This window comes from Bacillus rossius, chromosome 6 (assembly GCF_032445375.1).
Source record: "Bacillus rossius redtenbacheri isolate Brsri chromosome 6, Brsri_v3, whole genome shotgun sequence".
Taxonomy (NCBI): Eukaryota; Metazoa; Arthropoda; class Insecta; order Phasmatodea; family Bacillidae; genus Bacillus; species Bacillus rossius.
Window position 1 is genome coordinate 10,330,495 of NC_086334.1, and position 25,050 is coordinate 10,355,544.

A 25,050-nucleotide genomic window follows, 5' to 3' on the forward strand; every position below is an offset into this window, starting at 1 on the left:
ATACCTAACCCTATTGCACACGATCTGGCTCCTCTTGCTGGGTGAGCCCTTGATACTGATGAAATTGAGTGAACGCTTTATAAAATTATTCTACTTACAGTATTTTTGAACGTATAACTGTATTTAATATATTATTTATAACTTCTGATGTGTAAACATCTTAGATCATGGTGTACGGTATTTGATTGGAGTAATTTCGCGAAAATTGAACGGAAGTCGATGAACGGAAATGTGCCACAAAGATGGCAGACCTACGTGTAGCAACATAAACCCGTGTACAGATTATCTTGTAGCTTATAGAAACATTTATTATGGGTTATATATATATATATTACTTAAAACTACTCTGGATATAATCCTTTTTCAAGGTTTGCAAGAGCAGTATGTTTTTATTGTAGTACACAAATTATAATAGACACGCACAAGATTATATATATATTATATAATATAATACAGCTTATATTATATAGTAAATCAGTTCCTTTAGTCGGACTTATTCGAGTTTCCAGGGTATAGCTTTTCCGTCATCGTTTTATTCCCCGCATGCAGTCACATTCTTAAACATTAGCGGACAAGCCAAATGTATCTGGGTGGTGCCTGTGCCGCAGTGGCCGAGGACTCGCTGTGCTCCCGCGGCTCCCGCGCGCCGGCGCTGCTGCGGCTGGAGGCGGCGGGGGGCGGCGCCGCGGCGCTGGTGGAGCTGCGCCCCCGCGCGCGCACCGCCGCCTGCCCCCTGGTGGTGCTGGCGCCGCCGGGCCGCCTGCTGGCCGTGAGGCTGGTGCCCCATAGCGGGGCGTCGCCCCGGCTCGGCCAGGCGCGCGGCGAGTGCAGCCTGCGAGTGGTGAGTCGCCCCGTCGTCTGCGTCAGACAGCGCTCCGCTCGTCCGGCTTGACGTGTTTTTATTTTAATTTTATACTTCTTAAGGTGCGTCAAGAAATAAAGACGAGAGTGAATTATTTACGATGCGTGCGCACAATGCAACAAGATTTCACTGCATGAAGAGGCTACATACGAAAAATTACACACACAAAAAATTATATATATATATGTGCTTTTAGTGATTGCTATTAAATACTGGTCCATATCGTTAAATATATTGATATATTTTTTTTATTTATTTTAAAGTGTATTTTCAAGTGTATTTATATAAGTGAGGTTATGTTCCCGAGTGTGTAATTTATTTTCATTATAAATTATACATTATTATATAATAAATTAAATTAATATTAGAAAAATTTCGGAAAATTTATCGATTTTCATTATTTCATTCATAATACATTAATTAAACTATATATTCATTATTTACTGAATTAAATAATTAATTTTAAACATGTGTAGGCCTATATTTAATCTTGAACACAAGTATTTATTAGGTATAAAAAATTTTAATGAATTGGATTTATATTTTAACAACCATTTTTGTAATATCTCCAGTCCTTTATTATCTTATTTCTATTATTTGCAAGCAAAATTATAGTTAGTTTTATATTATGCCACTTAATATAACTTCTAACGAGCGTACATAAGTATAACTTTTTTTTATCGCTGCCAGTTGTTGAGATAACCTTAATTTTTAAAAAATAAAATGTTTAGTTTCTCAATCATTAATGTCATACATCTATAACTCAACAAACTGAATTTTGTTCACTCTAGTATTTATTTTAATTATGTTCAGTGTTCAACGCGTATACATGTATACTTCTGTGATCTGGACGACTATTGTTTCAAAATACGTGTATAAGCGTCAGTTTTAAAAAAATTAATTAGCAGCTTAGCAACAAAACAACTTCAAAACCTAATTAGATACTAGGAATTGAAATGCAAAGACATTGCAGCATTTTGAGGTTATAACTTTATCCATCCTTCCGTCAATAGTATGAAGTTACCAAACGTTTGAGGATGGATGAAATTTTTGAGGCCATCTTGCTGGCTGCAGATCACGCGGTGACGGATGGACCATTGTAATTTCCGCTTCAAGGAGTACCCCGAGGAAACCCAACCGGCTCGCGGCGAATCGAACCCGAGACCGTTTAGTCAGGGGCGAGCTGGCGTGATCACGTGACTACGGTGGTTCGCAGCCCTGTGAAGGCGCGCGAGTGGACCCAGTGTCTCTGGCCTCCGGATGTCTGCCATTGTCTACACGCGCGGTGTCGTGGTTGAACGGTTGAACCAGGCATCACGTGTCTCACCACTCTTCACCAAAGACGTCGACCGAGACAATGAGTGTGGGACACGGGAGTGCTTACAGGAGTCGCGACGGTGACGGGTTCGGCCCCGCGCCGGACGCAGTCCTGCTGCTGGCGCAACGCGGCCTCGCGCCGCGGTATCCTCGCTCCGGGGCCGCGAGGCAACCAGGCCGAGGCCAGCTCCGCCGAGCTGGGAAGCGTCCTCCAGACGGACATTAGCAGCCGAGACACGCCATCTTGGTTTCAACATTTGCTGTTCCACATCAATATTGTACTTGTTTAGTATTGAAAAGTTGTTTTCGTTAAAGCATTACCATTGAGAGATTTTTTAAAGACAACTACATAGTCTATTGACAGTAATAATACAGCTATAGTCATTCCCAAAAATAAATTTAGTAGTAAACGCCAACTACTTCACAAGGGATACTTTTTCCAGTCAATGTTATCTACAGGGAATTACATTAAATTATATCATATGCATTAAAGAAACCTAATTACGAAATTCAAACGATGAATATTGTTAACGGCCTAAAAATCTTTTGAAACCAAGATGGCGTCTTTCGATTCTTCTCCGTATTAATGAGCGTAACAATAGAATATTGTATTTCGGACTGTTTACGAAGAGTATAAACAGGTAAACAGGCAAGTAGTCCGAAGTCATTCTGACTATTTATATTTCTGAAGATGGTGACTGCGCCGAAACATCAGTGGAGCCCACTGAAAACGGTCGTTCTGCCTCTAAAGGCCACTCGCTTCTTATAACCGACTTATATGACGGCACAAAATAATGTGTTAATTATTAGGTTGTTATTTTATCAATGAATACACATTTTTGGAAGTGTTAGTTGATAGGTATTACATGATCTGCAATAATTCTAAAATTTCCAGATTATCTCTCTCTAAAAAGAAGAGCTAAAAAACTAAACAAAAAAATTTAAACAGTTTGCCTTATGTAAAAAAAATATATTGATCTCAACACACCTGAAATTCAGTGTTTAAAAATATAATGATTATATTGTTTTCAACTGGATTTCAAAAACTATCATATTTGACATAGAACTATAATGGTAATGGCCGCCACTCCCGCCCCGCCAGCAGAACTGTACAGCCAAGCACATCACAGCGGTCTCGCTGTCAGCTCGTCTCTCCCGTCCTCGTCACCCCAGTGGGGCCAAATCACGAAAATCAGGCCAAAAGTCAAAAGCGTTTTAAATTGGGCTTAAAGTTAGCTCTCGGGTGTTTTCGGGATCGTGAGTACGAATCCGAAGTCAAAATTAGAAATAGAAACAAAATGATGGAATCAACATGAACCACTTTTATAGAAAAAGTACAATATAAATACATATATTGTATAAAACGATAAAACATGCAATCAGTTGATCGTCATCCGAATAATTATTTGATTCACAATCAGTTGATTCAATTTTGAAATCGCTGGAGCTTCCTGGCATACGTGGTGCAACTAATAATGAAACTGCTTCTGGGAGCAACGAATTGAGTTTTTTTCGAGGTAATTCGCGCAAACTCGAAATAAACTGATCGGATATTAATAATAAGAGTACAAAAATGTCTTCCAGCTGTTTCGGCTCTGGAACCTTTTCTTGCGAAATCGTCTCGAAACATTTCAATGTATTTATTAGTAGTCTCTCGAGCGTGTTCAGACATCTGCCCTATCGGTGATACCTATGAATTTGATATATTGTACGCCGTGAATCAAGTAGAGCTCGCGAGCTGACAGCGACCCTTCATCGGCGCCGGAGGCGAAGTAGTTGAGAGCACCCAGACAGCAGATCTCTTGCCTTGGTTCTCGTGAGAGCTGCTCTCCAGGCGCGACGGTGCCGCTGTCATTGACCCATGTCACTGAACGGCAGGTTGTTTGTCGTGAGCCCCATTTGCAACCGCATGGCTTCAAAAAATATATAGTACAAATATTTTCCGTCCACAATCACTTCCCACGTCTTAAACAAACATTCACCAATCGAAGTAAATAATTTTTAGGATAACAAACAGAGTGAGTGTATTTGCAAATGTTTTATTGCCCAATAGGTTTTTGGACTGTTTCAGTGTGTAAATGCTGATGGAGATGGGAGAAGACTCGAGCAACTGGCAGGGTGTGAAATGCGCGCCGCCACTTGTTGCAGATGACGTCCCACAGCCGCCACCCTGCCTGGGAGCTGGACCTCTGCAACCAGAGCTCGTTGTCCAGGGTGATGCTGATGTCTGTGCACAACTACCAGCATGCAGCCATTCTCAACTGGACCGTGTCTGAGCAGGCCGCCTCGCGACTGCAGGCCAGCGGCATCCTGCTCACCGTCGTCACTAAAGGTGCGTCACTGCCCCCTGTAGTCCCTGGGCCCAGTGCCACTGAGACAATCCTGCATGTCAGTGTCTGCGCAGTGTGCTGTAGGTGCGTGTTGATATCGGCAGGCTCAACCATAAACCAGAGATGAAGAAGATCCTTGTGTCGTCAGACTGGACATCCAACCAGTTTTGTCTGAGGTCTTTGCTGTGTGCTGAGCCAGACATTAACTATGCCATCCGCTGCCCCTTGAAGGACACTAGAATCATTGAATTTGCTACAATACAGTTAAATTTATCTGAGAGAAATCTTCAATACATACATGACACAGTAACCAATAATTGTCCTTAATAATTACTTCAAATCTTCCTGGTGTATCCTTCAATGAATTCTAAAAATGTCTGAAATATGACTTTAATACCTACAAAATACATATTTTTTTAAAAAGCGAATGAAATTCGCGTGTGTTAAAAATACCACGTGTTCATCAGTGTTTCACGGAAATATTAAATAATTAGGTTACAAGTGCAAAGCAGATTCCAAAATTCTTGTTCTGCTTGGAGGGTAATCCTAGTTCGGGAAGAAATAAGCACAGCTGGCCTGGTTTTCGGCGTGCTCTGTCCAGGGCAGTCTGCTTCGTGAGCTCTATCGCGGTCATAACAAAAATAGTGTGTTAACGCGATAACGCAGCGTCGTTGTGTTGTGCCGGGAGTTGGTCAAGGCGTCATCAGGCTAGAAGCTGTGTTTTATCGAGGGCAAATGTCAAGTGTTTTACTACATATTGATCTACTACATACACAATATCTCTCTCTCTCTCTCTCTTCCCCCCCCCCCCAGCTTCACTGGCTGTTGTTTGTGTGAGCTTACACAGTAGAGTACGGTTCCCGTGACTGACATTACACGCCATGTGTGGGGGAATTCCATTCTGTCTGATGTCGGGGATTGCAGTGCGTAGAGACATAATAATTAAATCTTCAAGGGTCTCGTAGTCAATTATATTTTTTTCCTTACCTTTTCATGCCCATATCAGAATTTAAGGTGGTAAGGATACCTATTTTTTAATGGGATGCCAATAAACTCATGACTTATTTATGTTTGACGTAATTAAATGACACAGAACATATTGAAGTATGCTTGTCATGAAATATCAAACACTTACTCTATTGATCTAAAACAATTTTATAGACTTCACCAGCAATGGAGTATGCCCATCAAATTGATTTAAACCAATCTTTCTCATTGCAATAATAGTTCAAAGAACATATTAATGTATCGCAACTGATTTACGAAATGACTCGAGACTTTATAACTCATACATATCACCAATTGCCCTCCACCATGATACTTTTTTTTTTTTGTGATTCTACTGGCAAGTAAGCTGTTCAGTTATGGAATCTGAACATTCGTGCCGCACAGCTTGGGCCCACGGTGCATGGGTGGTGTAGAGCGCTGTGTGGTGTGGCAGGTCCCAACAGCTGCTCCAGGTCGGGCCTGGTGCCCTACCTCAGCCAGGGATAAGCTGTTCAGTTATGGAATGTGAACATTTGTGCCGCACAGCTTGGGCGCACGGTGTATGACATGGTGTAGAGCGCTGTGTGGTGTGGCAGGTCCCAACAGCTGCTCCAGATCGGGCCTGGTGCCCTGCCTCAGCCAGGGAGCCTTCACGCTGCTCTGCGTGCCCTCAGCGCTGGCATGCGACGGTCACGTGGACTGCCCCGTCGGCGGCTTCGACGAGGATGAGAGCGTGTGCGGCCTGACGCGCGCCCCCAGCCTCATCCACGACCTGGAGGAGCAGGACGGCCATGACGGCCACCTCGTCGACTCGGGTCAGCACCTCCTCCCACTTGCGCACTGCCCACGCGAGAATAATTGTAGTCCATGTGTGCGATGTGCAAAATATTCAAGAATTATTGTACACAGTGCGACGTGCGTGACTACACAGCGTGCAGGGGATTCGCAAAAATAATATAAATTATTATATAACAATAAATGCAAATATACAATAATACATTTATAATTATACATGTGTCTGGCTTAAGGCTTGGAGAGTTCTCAAAAGTCAAACTGTCTAGAAAAAAATAAGTCCTAATACGTTGTTTTCCCTATACCGGGCAAACTTGCCACTTTTGGGGAGCTTCCACACATATTTAATACACTCTAGCCTGTGGACACTTTCAAATGTGGTTTTGGGGGGTGGGGATGAGTTTGAATTAGGAGCGAAATTTTCGTTCTTGAATAATGAGTTTTGATACATGAAAGTTATTATAAATTTACTAAAGTAGCCAAATTGTATTCTAGACCCGATATTTTTTTTAAATGGATTTTACTGCATCGTATTCCTCAAATACATGCTTTTTTTGCTTGTTTTATGATGTGATGTGCCATGTTCTTGCTAGGGCCAGTGAAACTCATATACAGGTCGGATCTTGCCTTAAGAGCGGGCAACGAAGAAACGATATTGGCTTCAGTATGTAGAGTCAAGTGTAGTTGAGTACCGAAGGTATTCCGGAAATATACTGGTCTCAATTTATTTTATACATACAGGGACGTCGGAACGTTTTCATGAGTGGGGAGGCAAAAAGATGTATCACACTTACCTCAGTCCTAGAGCGGGGGGTCCGGAATTTGGAATTTTAGATGCAAAATTGTGCTATTTAATGAGTTTCCGAACCAAAATATGAAATATACCATTCCAAGAATTTGATGACGTAGTATGTCTTAAATACTACTCTGACAGTAGATGTAGTACAATTTGAATAAAATACCATCTAGGAATTTGCAATCATTTTACAGTATATTGACAATCATAAATTTGATTTTCTAATCAATGTGATCACCAATGCAACGTTTGTAACTACTGGTTGAGAAAAATTCTAATAGTACCAAACATTTATTCTGGGAAAAGGAGGGGGGCGAAATGCTACTCTCGCCCCCCAATGCATAACAGCACAGGGGCGACTCGCCCCTGCTCCGACGTCCCTGTAAACATCAGTTCAATTATTTTTACATTGGTTTATCTGGGCTTTGATTTGTTGTTCTTGCTTTCGTGCGGAGGAGAGGTGGCGTGGATTGCTTATGGTAAATTTCTTAGAATTATATAATCTACATTAAGAATAAATCATTTTGTCATGTATGCATCTAAATCCATTTATTCATCAAACTATAATTCACATAATGCTGGTGATGGGAATAATTCCCGGAGTTTTAGGGGTGCCAGACCCCCTCCCACTGGAACCAAAAAAAAAAACCTCTGAGAGGGTCCGCTGATGCTTGCAAAATCGTAAATGTAAAATGGGAATTTTAAACATTATCTTACGAGACCCCCCTGGGACTCCTACAGATTTTCGCCCATTGTGCTGGTGATGACCTGGTTTGGATACCCTCCTACTGAGATGATCTGGGTGTGATCAGTGCAGACCTGGAGGGATGACTCTGTTTTTCATTACCATCGTCTTCCACAGTATGGCGGTGAAAGGACCACACAGAACACGGTCCTAGAGCCTAGAAAGAAAGAAAAATATCTTCAAACCTTATGCTTTCCAATCCCAACTGGGTATCAAACCCAACAGTAAATGAACTCATCTTGCGGATGTTCTCAAATTTATTAAATTTATTACTGTGTTTTTTCTTTGTTATAATGGTTTTTTTGCTCTTTTTACCATTTCTGGGCTTATTTGTGATGATGCCCATAGTAATCATATCATTAAAACTGACTATGTTGAGGCAGAAAGCTCTGGCCTTTATTTTCTTACCCGTGTAGTTTTGAGACAATACCAAAGCTGGTCAAGTGTTCGTAAGTTCACGCTGACTCTAGTTGTGGTTGCTGCAGTGGACTCGCTGGCAAAGGCGCTGGCACACTACGGGCCCTGGGGCTACCTGATGCTCGGCACACTGATGTGCGGCACGCTGCTCATGATGTGTGGTCTCTGGGAGTGTTGCTGCCGAGGCAAGACCTCCAGGAGACGGCCGCCCCTCGCGCGACCCGAGCAGCCCTCTGTCTACGTCATCGGCGGCGAGGCGGAGACGGCGGCCCCGGGGGTGGCCTCGGCGCCGCCCAAGTACGACGAGCTGGACCAGCCGCCCGACTACCGCGCCCTCTTCCCCGCCGACAAGGAGGCGCCCAAGACACCCGGTGCCATCTGCTGAAGTGGTGCTGAGTCATCGTACCTCCCATCCCGGGACGAGAGACACCACGTGTACTGTGATGACTGCAATAAAGGATGTTTGTAAACTGTGCAGCACTCGCTAGGAGTTATTTTAGTGAGTGTAATGAGTGGCCCAAATTGTGGACCACTTTGAGAATAACGAGAGGACATTCGTGAATGAAGTAAACTTTTGGCTAGATTTAAAGTCCCCTTTTTGATCGATGGCTGCTGCCAGGGTGATTATTATTTTGATACAATGATGACTTTATTTGGGAGTTTTAAGTACTCGAACTCGTTAGTTAGCTCCACGTAGATATTTTTTAATAGTCTGAAGTCTAGCCTGTCAGGTGCTTTGATTGGGGAAATATTTATGGTGTAGAAGAACTGCCTTTGGAATAAATATAAATATTTCATCGCAAGACAGTTAAAGAGTGTCAATAAAGATAGTATGGGAGAGAAAGATGTAACCTCAACTTATCTAATGGCGTCTTTGTAAATGACATGAAATCATTAATCACGTGGCCAACAAACAATGTACTCGACCAACAGCCCGTTTATCAGGCGTCCTTCTCTGGCGATTGCGAATGGCCCAAAACACAACGCTCCATCTGATGATGGTGTTGCCACACAATGACACCTCCCATTGGGAACATAACCGGTCCCGTACGGATGTGCCGCTATTGCCTATAATGAAATTTGGTAGTGTGATTACTTCGCTATAAACGGTTTTTGAAAATAGTTCAGCACTACCTAAGAGTTAGTTGTGTGTCTTGAATTTTCCCTGCGAGAAGGCTGTTAAAGAGTATGAATGGTATAAAATGCATGGATCAAGTAATGTAATCTAAGTAATCTAAGACATTGGCTTCTGTCTAAGTGGAATGTAAATTTGATGTTCGACTTGCCTGTGCTTGATAATTTGGTCGTTTTTGTGTTGTAGTATTATTTCTTTTTGGCTCAAGAGCCAACTAGTATAGTGTTAAGAAACTCCTGGCACCTATCAGGAATTTATATCACCTTCAAGTCATTCTAGTGGTAAAAATTGTTTTATTTTTTAATTTTTTTTTCATTCTGGTTTATATAAGTTTTTATCTCAAATAATTTTTATGTGGGAATCTGTTGAAGTGATACAATGTCTCCTCTAGTATTTGTTTGGTGATTTATCGTTTGCTGTCAGAAAGTTATCTGTATTCCGGGAAGTAAATAAGTACTCCATTTTATGTACAGAGTGCAACCTTAAATCCAGGGTCACACCTACTGAGAAGTAAGAAATACCAGCCAACAGCAATGTCCACCACATCTTCCATTCAAGGAATATAGCCCAGTTTGCCGTGGGGGGTCATCTCCAGCCTACTACTCCAGTTACTGGCCTGTGTAACTGGACTATGGCATTATAGGCTCACTGATTGCACTGGCACTGTTGTTTCGGACCACAGAAATGATTAAAGCTGTTCACCCATCACCATGAAATACAAACACTCGGTACCTACATTCATTTCCATGAACAGCCTAACTCTCATCTTACTGTTATGTATATCAGTTTGTAGTTTTATAATATTTTCGTAATATTACCAAAGTGTTTTTTTTTATTAGAGTTGTTTTGTTTTAAAGTAGATTGCTGGATTTGGGGGTGAATGACTGATAAACTGTCTTGACTTTGGAGGTCGAGCTGCGTCGGTGCACACTATCGCCGCGCCGCGCTCAACCTTGAAGTCCAAGATAGTTCAGTTAGCAAAGTTATTTAGAGCTGTGCCTGTACTATACTGATCATTAACATCTTTAATGTGCCACTGCATGTGACAGAAACATTCTCTTGTGTTTGAATCATAAGACTGTTGTTAAATCTTGAAATTTCCTTCCGAAAACTAGTCATTAAGTTTAATAATACCTAAAATAAGGTTTTTATGCACTTAATAGTTGCAGGATGTAGTTTTAGTTCATGTTGTTTGTTTCATTAGACTATAGTTTTGGAGCTTTTGCAAAGCTGCGTTCTCCTGTTAAGAGAATGCTTGGTGTGAAATGTGATTAAACGGAGTGTTTAAAAACGTATGGTTGAAATCACAAAATTCCCATCATATGAAACAACTGTAAAGTGATGTAAAATGTTATCTATATTACCTTTACATGATTTATTATAAGTGTTTTATAACTTAAGCCAATTTTATCGATGAGAGTGCTACATATTAGATTAGTGTTTTTTTTTTCAAGTTGAAAGTTTGCCTGATTTGAGACAAAGCCAAATTCTTTCTGTAATCTCTCAGGACTTGTGATATACAGTATGTTCATAAAAGAGTGTCGCAGTTTCAATGGTATATATAGCAGTTTAATTTAGACCATTTAAAACAAATCATACATTAAATTGAAGGTAAAAAAAACTATTTTTTATTACAAATGTTCAACATGTGCACCTTTAGTTGTACGGCACACATACAACCTAAAGTCCAATTCTTCCCACACTTTGATTAACAAGCCTCGTGAATCCTGTGTCTCAACTCAGGCAAATCATTAGGTAGCGGTGGAGCGTCGAAATGATCTTTTATAAAGTTCCAAAGGAATAAAATCACATGGCGTTGTGTCAGGTGAGTGTGGAGGCCAGCGAAAAAGAACTTTGTCGTCTCGACTATTACGACCAATTCAACGGTCAGGGACTTAAGTTCAACCACTCTCCTACAAAGAGATTCCAATGGGGAGGGTTGAAATTACAGATTTCACTCTAAGCAAATTGTAGAACACAGAACGCTTTACGCTCAGAAGTCTCTATTTTGCATAGGTGGCGCATGCGCTTATCTAAAACGGTTTTAGTTACTCTTTGATTGTGACCGTCCACCAAAACTCTACAATGCTCTCAGTTGATTCTATTAGAATGTATAACTGGGACATTTTTTTGTGGACATACTGTATTGGTATACTCTCAAGAGATCCGGCAAGAGTGGAGGTGCAGGCGCTACTGGCATGGCGACTCCCGGCGGTACTGGCCAGTGATTGGCTGAGAGGCAAGATAGAACAACTGTGTTACTTTGATTTTGTTCCGGTGATTTCTGCAGGTATCTGTCACTGTTGTTGAAACTGAATCAAAGAACATTATGAATAGCAGTTATAAGAGTGAAAATGGGAAAAGTTTAAACTTCACTAATTTCAGTATTTTACTATGATTATAATTTAACGAATATGTAAACAAAAATTGTCATGATTTTTTTTAATAAAACAGTTGTTGACAGTTATGTACAGATTTCTTTAGTCATTTCACCTCACCCAGTCGTAGAGAATTATATATTACATTATCAATTTTTTAAATTTAGTTTTCTTTCCTAAATTGCAGTGAACAGATAATTGAAATGCTGAAAAAATATATTTATAAAAAATGGTCTAAAACATTTTGCGTAAGTGGCGCTGCAAGCGAGAAAATAACATAGCAGTAATTGTGACCTTGAACCAAAATTCTACAACGCGCTCAGTTGCTAATATTAAAATTTATAACTGGGTCATTATCTTATGGGCACACAGTAGTATTTTCGAGGTCTCTACTAGACGACAAGGAACATCAACTGGTGGCACAGAGAGAAAAGGACGATTAAAATAGTGCTTGAACTCATTATAATGCACTTAGTCACAGGTACAGTTACACTTGCTGGCCGACGACACACGGGAGCAGACAGGAAGAGCAGGTCACATCTCGCAGGTGGCAAGCCTGAACTCTGGGAGGGCTGCCTCGCAGTTGGCAAGACGCAGCTCCGGAATTTCGTTGTTGGATCTCTGCGGGCAGCGAGACAGTTCAGCCGTCAACCACTTTCCATAAAAGTCACGCGTTAATTCATCTATCAGGATGATGTATAGTCTGTTAGACATATCGATACTCACAAGTCTAAATACAAAGCATATTTAAAGAAATCATCTCCTTTGATATTTAACATAAATTCTAGCATGGATTCATAAGATTCACACAATATCTGTGAGTAGAGGTTGCAATCAGCGCTGTCGCTGCAGGGACGTAGCATGGGTGGTCGCTGCAGCCCACCAGCTAGTACGTGGACAACCTGCCCTTGCACTACAGCTGCATGGCTAGAGGACACATGGCACTGTGGAGGCACTCGCCTTGCTGCTGGTGGGGAACAACAGTGGGTAGAGGTTGCAGTCAGCGTTGTCGCTGCAGGGACGTGGCGTGGGTGGTCGAGGGTCGGGCTCGCTGCAGCCCACCAGCCAGTACGTAGTCACGCTGCCCTTGCCCTTCAGCTCCACCTCGCCCCGCAGCTCCAGGTGGAAGGTCCCGAACTTGGCGAGGATCTGCTTCGTCGCCGAGCTCACGTGTATGCGAAGGGCTGCGCTCACACAATAGTCTGTGGTCACTGGTTCATTTGGATACAGCCAGATTATGTTGGTATATGTTAGATGTTAATAGACATTTTCATAGAACATTAATCATGAGTTCTGCTTTTTTGGATTTTGGGTTGATGAAGTACCTGTAATGTAATAAATAATTGCATTTTCCAAATCAATGCATGTAGCTGTATATAATAAAAGTATGATTCCATAAATAACGTTTTATTGATAACCTAATTTTCAGAGTCTGGATCTCCAGTACGCTAGTATTTCGCTGGATTACTTGGGAAATAATTAATGTATGGGTTCCAGGATCAAGTAAAAAGGCAACTCCAAGCCATTGTGTTTGACAGCTTCACTAAGCCATGGCATATTTTTTGCCCTAGGAGGACAAAACACAGCCTCTTGCAACTTGCACCATGTTACTTGCGCCAATGTGTTTTGGTAACGAAGACGCGGATGGCATGAAACTCACGCTGGCCAGTGGACTCCATCCTGGAGGCGGTGTTGACGGTGTCGCCGAACAGGCAGAAGTGAGGCATCTTCTGGCCCACCACGCCGGCACACACCGGCCCTGTAGGCACACACCAGCTGCATCAGCCAACAACTGCAGACATCCTTCATATCGACTCTCAGCAGTCATCAGAGGAGACATGATGGTCGAATGGGATTTTATAAATTTTATGTCATTTAGTTTGTTTAATGTGTGTACAGTACATCAATTTAGAGTGACAAACTTGTGAATCCGGCCACACACGGCAAATGCTAACTGAGTTGCAAGACTGAGCTCACTGACCTGGAGCTGACAATACAGTCGCACGCCTCGTGCATCGACGCATTTATACCAAACTGAAAGCAGTGACAACATGAGCGGTGGCAGATATTTAGGGCAAGATAGCAGTTTGGAATCGTCAAATTTACGTCACCCAAACCTAGCAGTACAGTACAAGCTCCATAGGGTTTTATCCATAGTTTTTCTTTGTCAACCCGGCTCTCTTAGGCGTAAGCCCTTGCCATCCCGGGGCCCCCACGGATACACCGTATACGCGAGACGGGAGAGGTTTTAGAGATCCAGCTATGACCGGAGGCTGAGGCTACCCATCCCAGCATGGACACCACCTTCACCCCCTGCCGCACTCAGCTGACCAGACAATTGGCTGCGTCCTAACTTAGCAGCAAAACGTGCTTGGGAAGCACGAGGGTACCAACACGTCGCTCAAAGTGAGTCTCTTCAGGGACCAGTCTGCAGCGCTGAACCCCGCCGCTGGACCGAGGAGGACAGCGCTCACCCGAGTGTATGCCGATTCGCACTTTGAGCTGCTCGTCGGGCCGGTGCTGGATGCTGAAGGAGCTGACGGCGTCCAGGATGGCCAGCGCCATCAGGGAGATCTCCTTGGCGTGTTCGTCGCCGTTCCTCTCGGGCAGCCCCGACACCACCATGTAGGCGTCGCCGATCGTCTCGACCTACACGCGTCACCGCTCACATCACCACCTCTCGTCACCACCAGCGAGCAGGCAGGTGTCCAACTTCCAGGCTCCCCCTTATACATCTTTCATCTGCAGTAAAAAGTCTCCATTCTTTCACAACCAACACTTTAATCACATTATGCATAACGGTCCACCCAGTGACCGGTTTGCAGTTCATACATCATCAAAAACAATGGAAAAAAAACAGCCGAAAAGGTTAAGGTACATACCACCAGTCTTTGATGTTCGCAATGGAACTACGCTGTCACCACTTAATGGCGCACATAGGTGCAAATGACAAAGCCAACCAAAGAATGTGGACCATTTCGGTGCCGTGAGCATAAAGACGAAGAGAAATCTGATGTACGAGGCTGTGTCGCTCTTGTTGCCTTATTGCTTGTGCCATGGGATGTAACAAATGACGGGAGAGTCAACGTGGCTATCATAATATCAATTATAACTATCGTTAAAAAACTGTCCATAGTTTTGACAGAAAAGTACATAATAATAACAATTGTTTTTTTCAAGATTGTTGGAATGAGTGTTAATGACTCGTGGATGAGGCCATTGCAATGCAGAGGTAATGTCGACAGTGCAATATCATAGGTTAGAAACGACTGAATTAAAATGTGTTTAATGAGTTTAGCAATGTTATCCAACTATTCAAAATTTTTCTCAAAAAACATTATTTATAACTCAGCAATTAAATCATATAATACTTACTTTGTAAACATCATAGAATCCTATTATTCGATCAAAGGTACTGTATAGATCATTCAGGAAGTCCACCACCTGAAAAATATTAGGCATTTTCATTACTAAAGCAAAAATAATATTTCGTCACCAGTAAATCACAGCTGAATGAATTTTTCCAACGACCTAAATAAAATTGCTACATAAGTTACATAACTTGATTATTCTGTCTGATCTTGTCGGTGTGTTGGATAATATCAATAGGTAAATTTAATATAATAAGCATAAATAAATTATTCATACAAGCAATAACATCAATTTTGGGTTGTGTGCTTGGATGTTACTACAAATTAACCGGTCAATTTCAATGGCCAACGATACTCTAGCTCCAGAGCACAGAAAGTCGCTATATCACTATAGACAAGTATGTTGTTACATGTGTGAGAATGGATTCGGAAAGGTTAGCCAAAGGTTAGTGTTATTTGTTAAACACTATTAACAATCTTAATTAAACTACAGCACTCAAAATTTCTGCTCACAAATTAATAAATATCGGTTCAGACCACAGGTCACGCTCCCCACTGGAGCTCCGATCTACAGTGGCTCTCCCTACTGCTTTACTCTTACCACCATCCAGTGCACTCTCCCGTGCTACCCAGACGTCCGCCGCACACTCACAAACCCGATATACCCGTCGCTCGTCGTCCGCGTTCGCTCCTAAGAAAAAAAGGGGGGGGGGGGGGGGTCAATCACCCAAGACACTGCACTTGCTCGGAAACTGGCTTCGACGCTTTTATACACATCGGCCTTCCTTCTGGAACGGCCAAGCACGCCTTTCACGTGTCACTTTATCCGGGTCGACCCGAAGCCTGAAGCAACCAGAACAGTGGCATTCTATTTACGCCACTCCACGCGGTGACTTCTGGAAGCCCGCAGAATTCCCCAGGCTGCTGAAGGGTCGACAACACCGAGGAAGGAGCGAGCGGGGGCAGAGGGGTAGCGAGGCCAGGCCACGCTAATCCACAAGACATGCATTACGTCAATGGGTCACGTGTGGGGTTAACGACCCGGCTGACAGGCCTGCCTGCTCCCAGTACGTCTGCAACAACAACTTATGGGACTCATCCCAGACAGGTGGCGAAGTCCTTGGAGTCGCCCAGTGGTCAGAGAAAAGGGCGTACCTGCATCGGCGTGCTCTGGGCGCAGAGGGCCGTGAAGCCCACGATGTCGCTGAAGTAGACGGTGACGCTCTCGAACTGCTCTGGCTGCACCATGTCACCAGCCATGAGCTGCTGTGCCACCGGTCTGCAACACCATCACGAGTCGCCTGCTTCGATCAGAGCCGCTTCAATCACAAGGCATCTTCAGCTTTGAAATTTGTGCATTCATTTGATATTTTATTTTATGAAGGTTAAAAAAAAAACGATATGAAAATTCATAACTCCTGGTTGGAGATTACTTTTGAGAATGGGAGATGTGCCCAAATTCGTATATGTGGAACACAATACAAGTGCCGAGAGAACGTCGGTGACCAGGGCCGCAACTAGGGGGGAGCAAGCGGGGCATACGCCCCGGGCGCAAAGCTGTGGGGGCGCCGAAATCGCTTGCATTGTAATTCCTACTACAACTGATAACTGGTAAAAAGTTTTTTAACTTGCATGCCAGTAATGTCTAATCTGATTTACAATATAACGTCTCAACATATTTATTTTAAAATAGTGTGAGAAAAATGTTGAGTTCATCATTAAAATAAAAAATTGTAAAGGGAAAAGTTAGAAAGTTTTAATGCGTTCTCTATACGAATACAGTACAATGTTGTCAGAGAGGGTGGTACCACCACTGGCAGTGAGGAAGAGCATCATCTATTTGCTATGATGATATCATCAAAATCTTTGCTGCAAAAAGGTCTCGCAAGTTGAATTTAAATCTTTAAAAAACATTTATGACGACAATTTAATGAACAAGTCTAGTGATTATACAGACTACTTTATGGACATAGTGGGTTCATGCATGGAAGTTACAGTAGCACAGAAACTGTTCTATGTAGGTATGGAAAATGCTTAAATAGCACCATTTTTGCGAGGGGAGGGCCCCCGGACCCCCCGCTTTATTGGTGTGGTATGTGCAAAAAAAAAAGAGGGGGGGGGGGCGCATGAATCCATTCATGCCCCAGGTGCGAGAGACTCTAGTTGCGGCCCTGTCGGTGACACTGCCCAAGGATGCCCTCAGTCAGAATCCCAAAGATGTCCGCACCGCACATCGGGCGCGACAGACGAGAGAGAGACCCACCCAGTGCGAGGACTGGACCCAGGGGCGGTGACCCCAGCACGCCTGGGACACCGTACCTGGGGAGCACCTGGTACAGCAGCTCCTCGGAGCGCTTCTTCTCCAGGCTCAGCTGCTCCGTCTTGCCCTCGACCAGCGCCTCCAGGTTGTTGGCGTACTGCTCCATGCGCCTCAGCAGGTCGTCCATGAGGTCCTCGCAGTAGCCCCTGCCACACACCCCCGCAGCAGCCGGCTGAGACCTCGCCGAAGTCATGTTGTTGCTTCGGCTTTTGTTTGCGGATAAGCTAGGCATGCTTTTTTTATAACTAACTATATCGAACAAGTAATATATGGCAAAATATACAACAGAACACTTTATATCATGTTTCATCAAAGTATAAAAATTTAAATAATAATATAAATAAGAAATAATATGCAAACTTTTACAAATTCCTTGTTGCTCAAATATTTCAGGAACAACTCAAGATTAACTTATAACTGTTATTTATTTTTATGATTTTAAAAAAGTTCTCTTATAGCTCATAAAGAATCACTTTCTAAAACAAACTAAAATAGAACATTAGTTCACCAACAAAAAAGCATAACTTAATTAGCACTATCTTTATGTATTACACTTTTAAGTTAAACAAGACAAAATTTTAATATATGTTTAAAATAAGAAACCAATGTTTTAAAAATTTTTTTTGGGGAGTATAACACTCCAAACTTGATAGATTTTTGGAGGGAGAATATACCAAACTTCATTTTATGTTATTGTAATATGCTGGTGAGAGAAAAAAATTGTGATTAAGACTGGATAGAGAAGAAATTATAAATATATACAGCAATCCAAAACAATCGAGTTCACAATTAGTTCTTCTGGTTCTGAGTTCTTTAGGACCTTCATTTTTCTTTTTTTTTTTTTTAGATAATGTGCACTAAGTAACTTATTTAAATACCTACTTATGGTACATACCTTTGGTAATGGTAAAGTGTACCATTATTCAGGTAAAATTTACCTGAATAATGTACGATAATTAAATTACATGTGCAATTGTGCCGAGACTAATGAGGGCTGCATTGCGAGAGGACTCACTTCCTGATGAAGCGGATGACTCCGCGGATGGCCTCGAAGGTGGGTCGCTCGTCTGGGTTCTCGGCCCAGCAGCGCTCCATGAGCGCCAGCAGCTCCGGCTGGCAAGCGCGCTGCCCCACTGAGGGCCTGAAGGGCGGGCTCTCCCTGCTGGCCACGCGAGCCGCGATCTCTGTGCAGCCACACACACACACACACTGCCAGTACTGCACCTGCTTCTGAGAACAACCCACGTGCTTGGGTCTTTGTGTTCTCGTGCACAATCACTGGCCACTTGCATGTCTACCATGCTACTAGGTAGATCTCTAAACAGTGATATGTCCATACCACCAGTAACTCTATCAAGTAGTAAGCAATGAGTTATGGCTCATGTTAACCAAATAAATGGGCTTAACATTTCTTCGACATCGAGGTCAAAAGAGATTATTTATACGGTGGACTTTGTCGGAGATAGAATGGGTTTTTATGGGGCATTAATTTTCCCTTACACCCGCAATTCGTCACTGGTCCATTGTAGGAACTCTTAAGCAGTAGTTCTTCAACAGACAACACGATTGCCTACAAGTACAAATCGTTTTGTGACCCTCTTATTACTAGTCGTGCAGTCCCGGGGCCCCCATTAGAGAGGGAAACGGATACACAATTTCATCGAGGTTGAAGTGTTTCGATAACCAGCTATTTGGCTCAGGCTAAAAACCCCAACACACGAGAACTTGATGGTGCTCACCTTAACCTCTCACACAATATTGAACGCTTTATTCACCCATATAACCTGTGGTATGGTGTGGGTATATCCCACCTCTACTAGCTCTTCAGGTTAGTTCCGGAGAAGTGTCGCCTCCACTGCGTCCTCCTGTAATTGGGATGGAGTCCATGTTGGGCCTCGCCAACATGATCCTGGGTTTACTCAATAAACCTCCATAAGGACTATTCTCTTAGTTGGATCATTTCACGGTACTCCCAACATTCATCTACTTGCGTGCTGTCCCAAGCTCTTAGCCAACAATATCAGTCATCCCCAATAGGGCCTGCTAGTTCCCCTTGGCCTGAGCCTCAGAGGATTCAGCCACTTAAGGCCTTGTTCAGGCTCCAGGACTGAGGGTTGCATTTGCCAGCTCTGGTTTGCAGGCCTGAACATTTTTTTTAGACATGACATCAAAAGATTCCTTCAACGAGGGTCCAGTCACAGATCGCTGTAGCCCGGGACACTGGAGTTTACTGCCCCATCAAATACCTCTTTCCCACAATAATTGAGAATGCCTGAGGAGTGGATGGTCTCCCGACCGAGCCCTATTTGGCAAACACCAGTGTTTCCATAAGGAAACAGAGTATCGAAAGGCTACATGTGACAGATCATACATGCTTTCTGTGGACTCGCTGGTACCTCCCTCGGATACTATATCTGACAAAGGCCAGCACCTGCTCCTGCAAGACTTGCAACGTTTCTAAACGTAGATGATGTCCTTCCCAGGGGTCATGTACGAGTAGAGGGGTGCTTGAGTCTACTCTCGCCTCTACATGTGAAAGTCAGTGCCCTCAGGTCAGCCTTCCCTACATTTTTTTTTAACACATAAGGTATTATTTTAGTTACAGAGCAACGTGGTGCGGTAGGAACACACTGGATACTCAATTCGGATGATCTCAGTCTAGCCGTCGTGACTCCAGGCGAATGTGGGGGAGGTTCTTTACTGAGGACCATGTGCAAATCCTTTGTGTCGTGCATCGCTGTGAACACACCTTGAGCACTCATGAGCTGGCGCGCGTCCTCGAAGGGCCCACCGCGCACCACGATCTCCTCTAGGATGATGGCGAAGCTGTAGACATCGCCTTTCTGTGTGGCCGGGGTCCCCGGCACCACCGTCAGAGGCAGGAGCTCTGGCGCCACCCACAGCAGCTCTGCAACAGCGCACCACCATGCCCTCGCTCAGTTTATCTCGGCGCCACCCAGCTCCCAGAGAGGATAACATCCATGAGCTACCCTCGGTGTTGTACTTGTTTTTAGTGGCGGAAGGTACGAGCATTTAGCTTTTTCAGCCTACATATCAAAGATGTCCGTGAGTCAATGCTTGTGTTTGTGAATGGTGGCAGTTGTGTTTGTGAGATACGTGTTTATTAACAGCTCTATTTTCTACTATAAACAATATATCGGATAACTTTTCTGCTTAATCATAAGAAAATAATTTTTTAATAATATTATTTGACTTAAAATAATATTTTTAATTAAATACTATATTTTATAGATATACAGCGACTACAATTACTGTAGCATTTTCATTGACCATGATCACACTCAATGGCTGACCATTCTTCGGACTGGACTGGATCGCTAGGGATTCGGGCACGCTACTTTTTGTTGATAATTACTAGTTCACAGTCGACTAGAATGTGACAAGAGAACTTTGGTTCAGTCATTGCATTAAAGCTGATGAATGTGTGTCTGATATCACAAAAGGTAGATCTAAAATAATGTCACATGGACATGCAGAAACAAGATGTCAATGTACTTAGCCCAGAACTATTCTCAATCTTTAAGTTAAATTTTACATTGTCATTTTTATGGACATATGTAAGCGCAATATACTTTTAACTAAGTATGTTATGTTGTATTAAATTGTGTATTTATATTATGGCATTTTTTTCTTCGCATCTGTGTAAGGAGTACACATAAATGTCCCAAACATATCCGTGGCATGATCATGAATCTCCAAGCAATAAGAAACATAAAAAAATATATAGTGACGGGTGATGGCTGCATGTTTAGGAAGTGGTATTTACTGTTGTAGTAGACGTTGTCTTTGACAATCTCGCTGGGCGTGGTGAGTGTTTTGAGGCCGAAGCCGGATATCTTGAGCACGAAGCGGCCGTCGATGAGGCAGTTGCAGGAGCGCAGCTTGCCGTGAACCGTCACCTCCGAGCTGTGCAGGTAGGCCATGCCCTGCGCAGCACGACACAACCCTCTACTCCCGCTGATGGCAGAGTTGCTTCTCGCCCTGGGCTCGGGATAACAGTCCCTCCTGGGGTCGGGTGTGCTAAACATAATTCTCCGTTGTCTTCCACCGCGCGGCCTGTCCGCATATAACGAAAATTTTAATATTATTCTAACAAACAATACTTATTTATTTGGAATATACTATTCATCGGTGTCTCCATTAAGCATTGTAATCTAATGCTAATGAATAGACGTAGACTTCAACGAACTTTCAGGACGAACAAAATTGCATCAGTCGAACATTCATCTACTCACATTGCAACAATATATCATTGATGAACGCATAGAAAATATACATTACATGAATTACAAAGTCATGTTTATTCTTATATACATATATGTCATGATGACATTAATTTTTAGAGACTATGATTTATTACAAGGGTATTTTGACTGATGCTTTTATACTTGGTCAATGACAATGAACTATTTGTGTTTCAGCATCCTCACTTGCTCTGAAAAACCACTGCTGATGTAAGATGTATTTATCTAAAATAATATATGGAAGAAAATGGTGAAGTATTTTGCGTTAGATCTTGGAGCAGACATTATATCTGGGACTGCTAATCGTCTCTGATAATGATAATTAAAACGACAATGAAGGCTAGGCTCCAAGTGTGTCCCCGGGGCAATGAAGCGATGTGGTCTCCCTCTAACAGCCGAGGGACAGGGAGAGTGGTTTAAGCCCTCTTTTTGTTTGCACCACTTGAACGTAAAAGAACAACACATCGTCCAATCCTGAAGTTTTGAGATCCAAATTTGTTCTGTTACAACGTAGTATTCGCCGAAACTGGTACTCGACCCCTGCGTGCAAAAAGCGCCATCTAAAGCCCTGCCGATGGGCCCTGACGCCATCTCGACGAACCAGCCAGACGTGCCGAGGGCCCGGGATGTTGTGTGACCGAGACACACTCACACCCACTGTAGCCCGCGGCACGAGAATCTAAATACACAAGGGCTCTGTACACCTTGGTCCTTTCACTGACCATTCATTTAAACTTACAGTACGAATGTGATGATATTCAATAATCAAGAATAACATATATATTTTACATTAGGACCCTACATAAGTATGGTAAAGATAGTATAGGAAAGATTTTCTCTCAAATATAAAAATGTGCGAATTATAATACGTACAAATTGTGGACAGGAACACAATAATTGTCAGATCACTTTATATTTAAGCAAGTTTATTTGGAACGAGTGAATTCGTAGGGCAGTTGTATCTAGTAAGCTCTGCAAAATGTAATTGAAGTTTGAAGTGTTGTTTATGGAACTATTTAAAAAAAATTAAATGATTGGAAATCATAGTGGCATTTATAAGTATGTGTGAAACATTTGACTAACCAATCCTTCCTGCACTTCAAGCAGTTTTGACACTAATGTCTGCCTTGTGCATAAGAATTATGAGTGACGTCTTGCAATGTTTTGATCTTACAGTAAAATTATTTATTCAAAGTTCAAAATCGCTCTAAATGATTATGCATGAAGAAGATTAGTAAACAATGCATAGTGTGAAAAAGTTTTTCGCTCTAAACTTGTAAAAAAATACTAAAAATCACACAAAGTCCTTATAAACTAGTACGTACAAGTCCAAATTTAACAAACCCATTTTAATGAATACTTTTTTATAATTGATAATTTAATTACAAATAGTAAAGTAGCAAGGGAAGGGTTTAGGTATGCATATAAGTTTTGAATCAAAATTACAATGCATAATTCAAGTAAATCATCGCGTAACACATTTAACAACTGAAAGAAGAATCATGTCTGACTGGGGTGCACTTGTCGGCCCACACGAGGCAGAGGCGCCGACCTTGACGACATCGTGGATGAGCGACATGCGGAAGTTCCAGTCCAGCCTGAGCTCGTCGTTCCCCAGCACGTCCTTGAGGCTGCCCTTGGGGCTGTACTCGGTGAGGATCAGCACGACGGGCCACTCCACGCAGGCGCCCACGAAGCGCACCGTGTTCTCGTGCGTCACGTCGCGCACCTGCAACAGTGGCCTCGCCTCTGACACACCTGCACCTGTAGCCTCGTCTCTGACACACCTGCACCTGTAGCCTCGCCTCTGACACGTGTCACTCTCTCCTGTCGCACACCTGCACCTGTAGCCTCATCTCTGACACATGTCACACTCAACTGTCGCACACCTGCAACTGTAGCCTCGCCTCTGACACGTGTCACACTCAACTGTCGCACACTTGCAACTGTAGCCTCGCCTCTGACACGTGTCACACTCAAATGTCGCACACTTGCAACTGCAGCCTCGCCTCTGACACATGTCACACTCAACTGTCGCACACCTGCAACTGTAGCCTCGCCTCTGACACGTGTCCCACTCAACTGTCGCACACTTGCAACTGTAGCCTCATCCCTGACACATGTCACACTCAACTTTCGCACACCTGCACCTGTAGCCTCGCCTTTGACACATGTCCCACTCAACTGTCGCACACCTGCACCTGTAGCCTCATCCCTGACACATGTCACTCTCTCCTGTCGCGCACCTGCAACAGTGGCCTCACCTCTGACACACCTGCACCTGTAGCCTAGCCTCTGACACGTGTCGCACTCACCTGTCGCACACCTGCAACTGTAACCTCACCTCTGACACAGGTCACACTCAACTTTCGCACACCTGCAACTGACACATGTCACATTTAGCAGGACAACTCACTTACCATTCTTTACTAGTCTTACCAACTAACACCTCACTGAGTCATTATTTTACAACAATGCTTTCTGTGAAGTATATTTTTAGACTGCAAAATAAATAAACACCAACTATAAGACATGGAGTAATTATGTAATCACCTGGAACCTTGCATATGTAGTAGTTTCTAATTTGTTCTAATGATATGTTTTCAAACTATAAGTAATATAAAGATTGTTAAAATATATTTAATTGAAAACTGGAGAGTTGCTTTGTGTAAGCTTTAAGGTTTCTCGATGGATCAACAAGTTTCGAGACAAAACTATAGTATTATATAAAATTAGAAATTTTATTATTAATGGATTATTTTTATTGTAATGTCTCTACACCAAAGCAAAGAAAAGCAGACTGGAAAATAATATCACACAATTTTTCTCCTAGAAAATGTGTGTTACAAATACTGAATGTCACTGACCTGTTTTATTTCCCAGAGAAGTTTCTTGTTCACATCCACTTTCTTCTTCACGTGCACCTTCTTGATAGCGACGCGGGAACCCTGTAGGGAAATAAAGAACCGTTATACCACATGCTTATAGTAATCTTTATTATTGATTGCTAGAGACTTAGGGATATTATATGAAGCATTTGAGAAAACAGCAACTGTTGAACCAATAAGTTTGGATTGATTTTGAATAAGAGGGTAAGTAAAGACTAGATGCAAATAATTTATTGGACTACACAGTTATAATAATAGTTCATGTATAGAGCTATCAGAGAAATAACATATAACTAGGCGATGGCTGTGTAATGAACAGTAAAAAGAGTGGAAAATAATTGAAAAAAACTAGTCATCAAAATATAATCCGAATGTCAGCTCGAAGATCATTTATTTTTAAAATGACTATTGTTTTAGATTATCTAAAAGTTTTAATTTATTATAATA

The 25,050-nt window shown here is 42.6% G+C and overlaps 2 protein-coding genes across 3 annotated transcripts in view; one reads left to right on the top strand and one right to left on the bottom strand.

Annotated features, from left to right (window-relative positions):
• The window catches only part of LOC134532608 (uncharacterized), a 35,048-nt gene extending 23,200 nt beyond the window's left edge, over positions 1 to 11,848 (top strand). For both annotated transcript variants that reach the window (XM_063369187.1, XM_063369186.1), the window contains 4 exons: positions 609 to 841; positions 4,328 to 4,511; positions 6,093 to 6,311; positions 8,315 to 11,848. In XM_063369187.1, the coding sequence (XP_063225257.1) occupies positions 609 to 841; positions 4,328 to 4,511; positions 6,093 to 6,311; positions 8,315 to 8,631 (953 nt within the window). In that variant the 3' untranslated portion in view covers positions 8,632 to 11,848. The remainder of the gene's footprint in view (positions 1 to 608; positions 842 to 4,327; positions 4,512 to 6,092; positions 6,312 to 8,314) is intronic.
• A 445-nt stretch (positions 11,849 to 12,293) lies between these two features.
• LOC134533382 (atrial natriuretic peptide receptor 1) overlaps positions 12,294 to 25,050 on the bottom strand; it is a 52,301-nt gene continuing 39,544 nt past the window's right edge. Inside the window, exons 13-24 of the mRNA XM_063370902.1 lie at positions 24,583 to 24,663; positions 23,268 to 23,444; positions 21,238 to 21,397; positions 20,200 to 20,358; positions 18,466 to 18,634; positions 17,450 to 17,596; positions 16,286 to 16,409; positions 15,135 to 15,203; positions 14,234 to 14,408; positions 13,420 to 13,518; positions 12,720 to 12,943; positions 12,294 to 12,380 (exon numbers count right to left, since the gene is read on the bottom strand). Of these exons, the coding sequence (XP_063226972.1) occupies positions 12,294 to 12,380; positions 12,720 to 12,943; positions 13,420 to 13,518; positions 14,234 to 14,408; positions 15,135 to 15,203; positions 16,286 to 16,409; positions 17,450 to 17,596; positions 18,466 to 18,634; positions 20,200 to 20,358; positions 21,238 to 21,397; positions 23,268 to 23,444; positions 24,583 to 24,663 (1,671 nt within the window). The remainder of the gene's footprint in view (positions 12,381 to 12,719; positions 12,944 to 13,419; positions 13,519 to 14,233; positions 14,409 to 15,134; positions 15,204 to 16,285; positions 16,410 to 17,449; positions 17,597 to 18,465; positions 18,635 to 20,199; positions 20,359 to 21,237; positions 21,398 to 23,267; positions 23,445 to 24,582; positions 24,664 to 25,050) is intronic.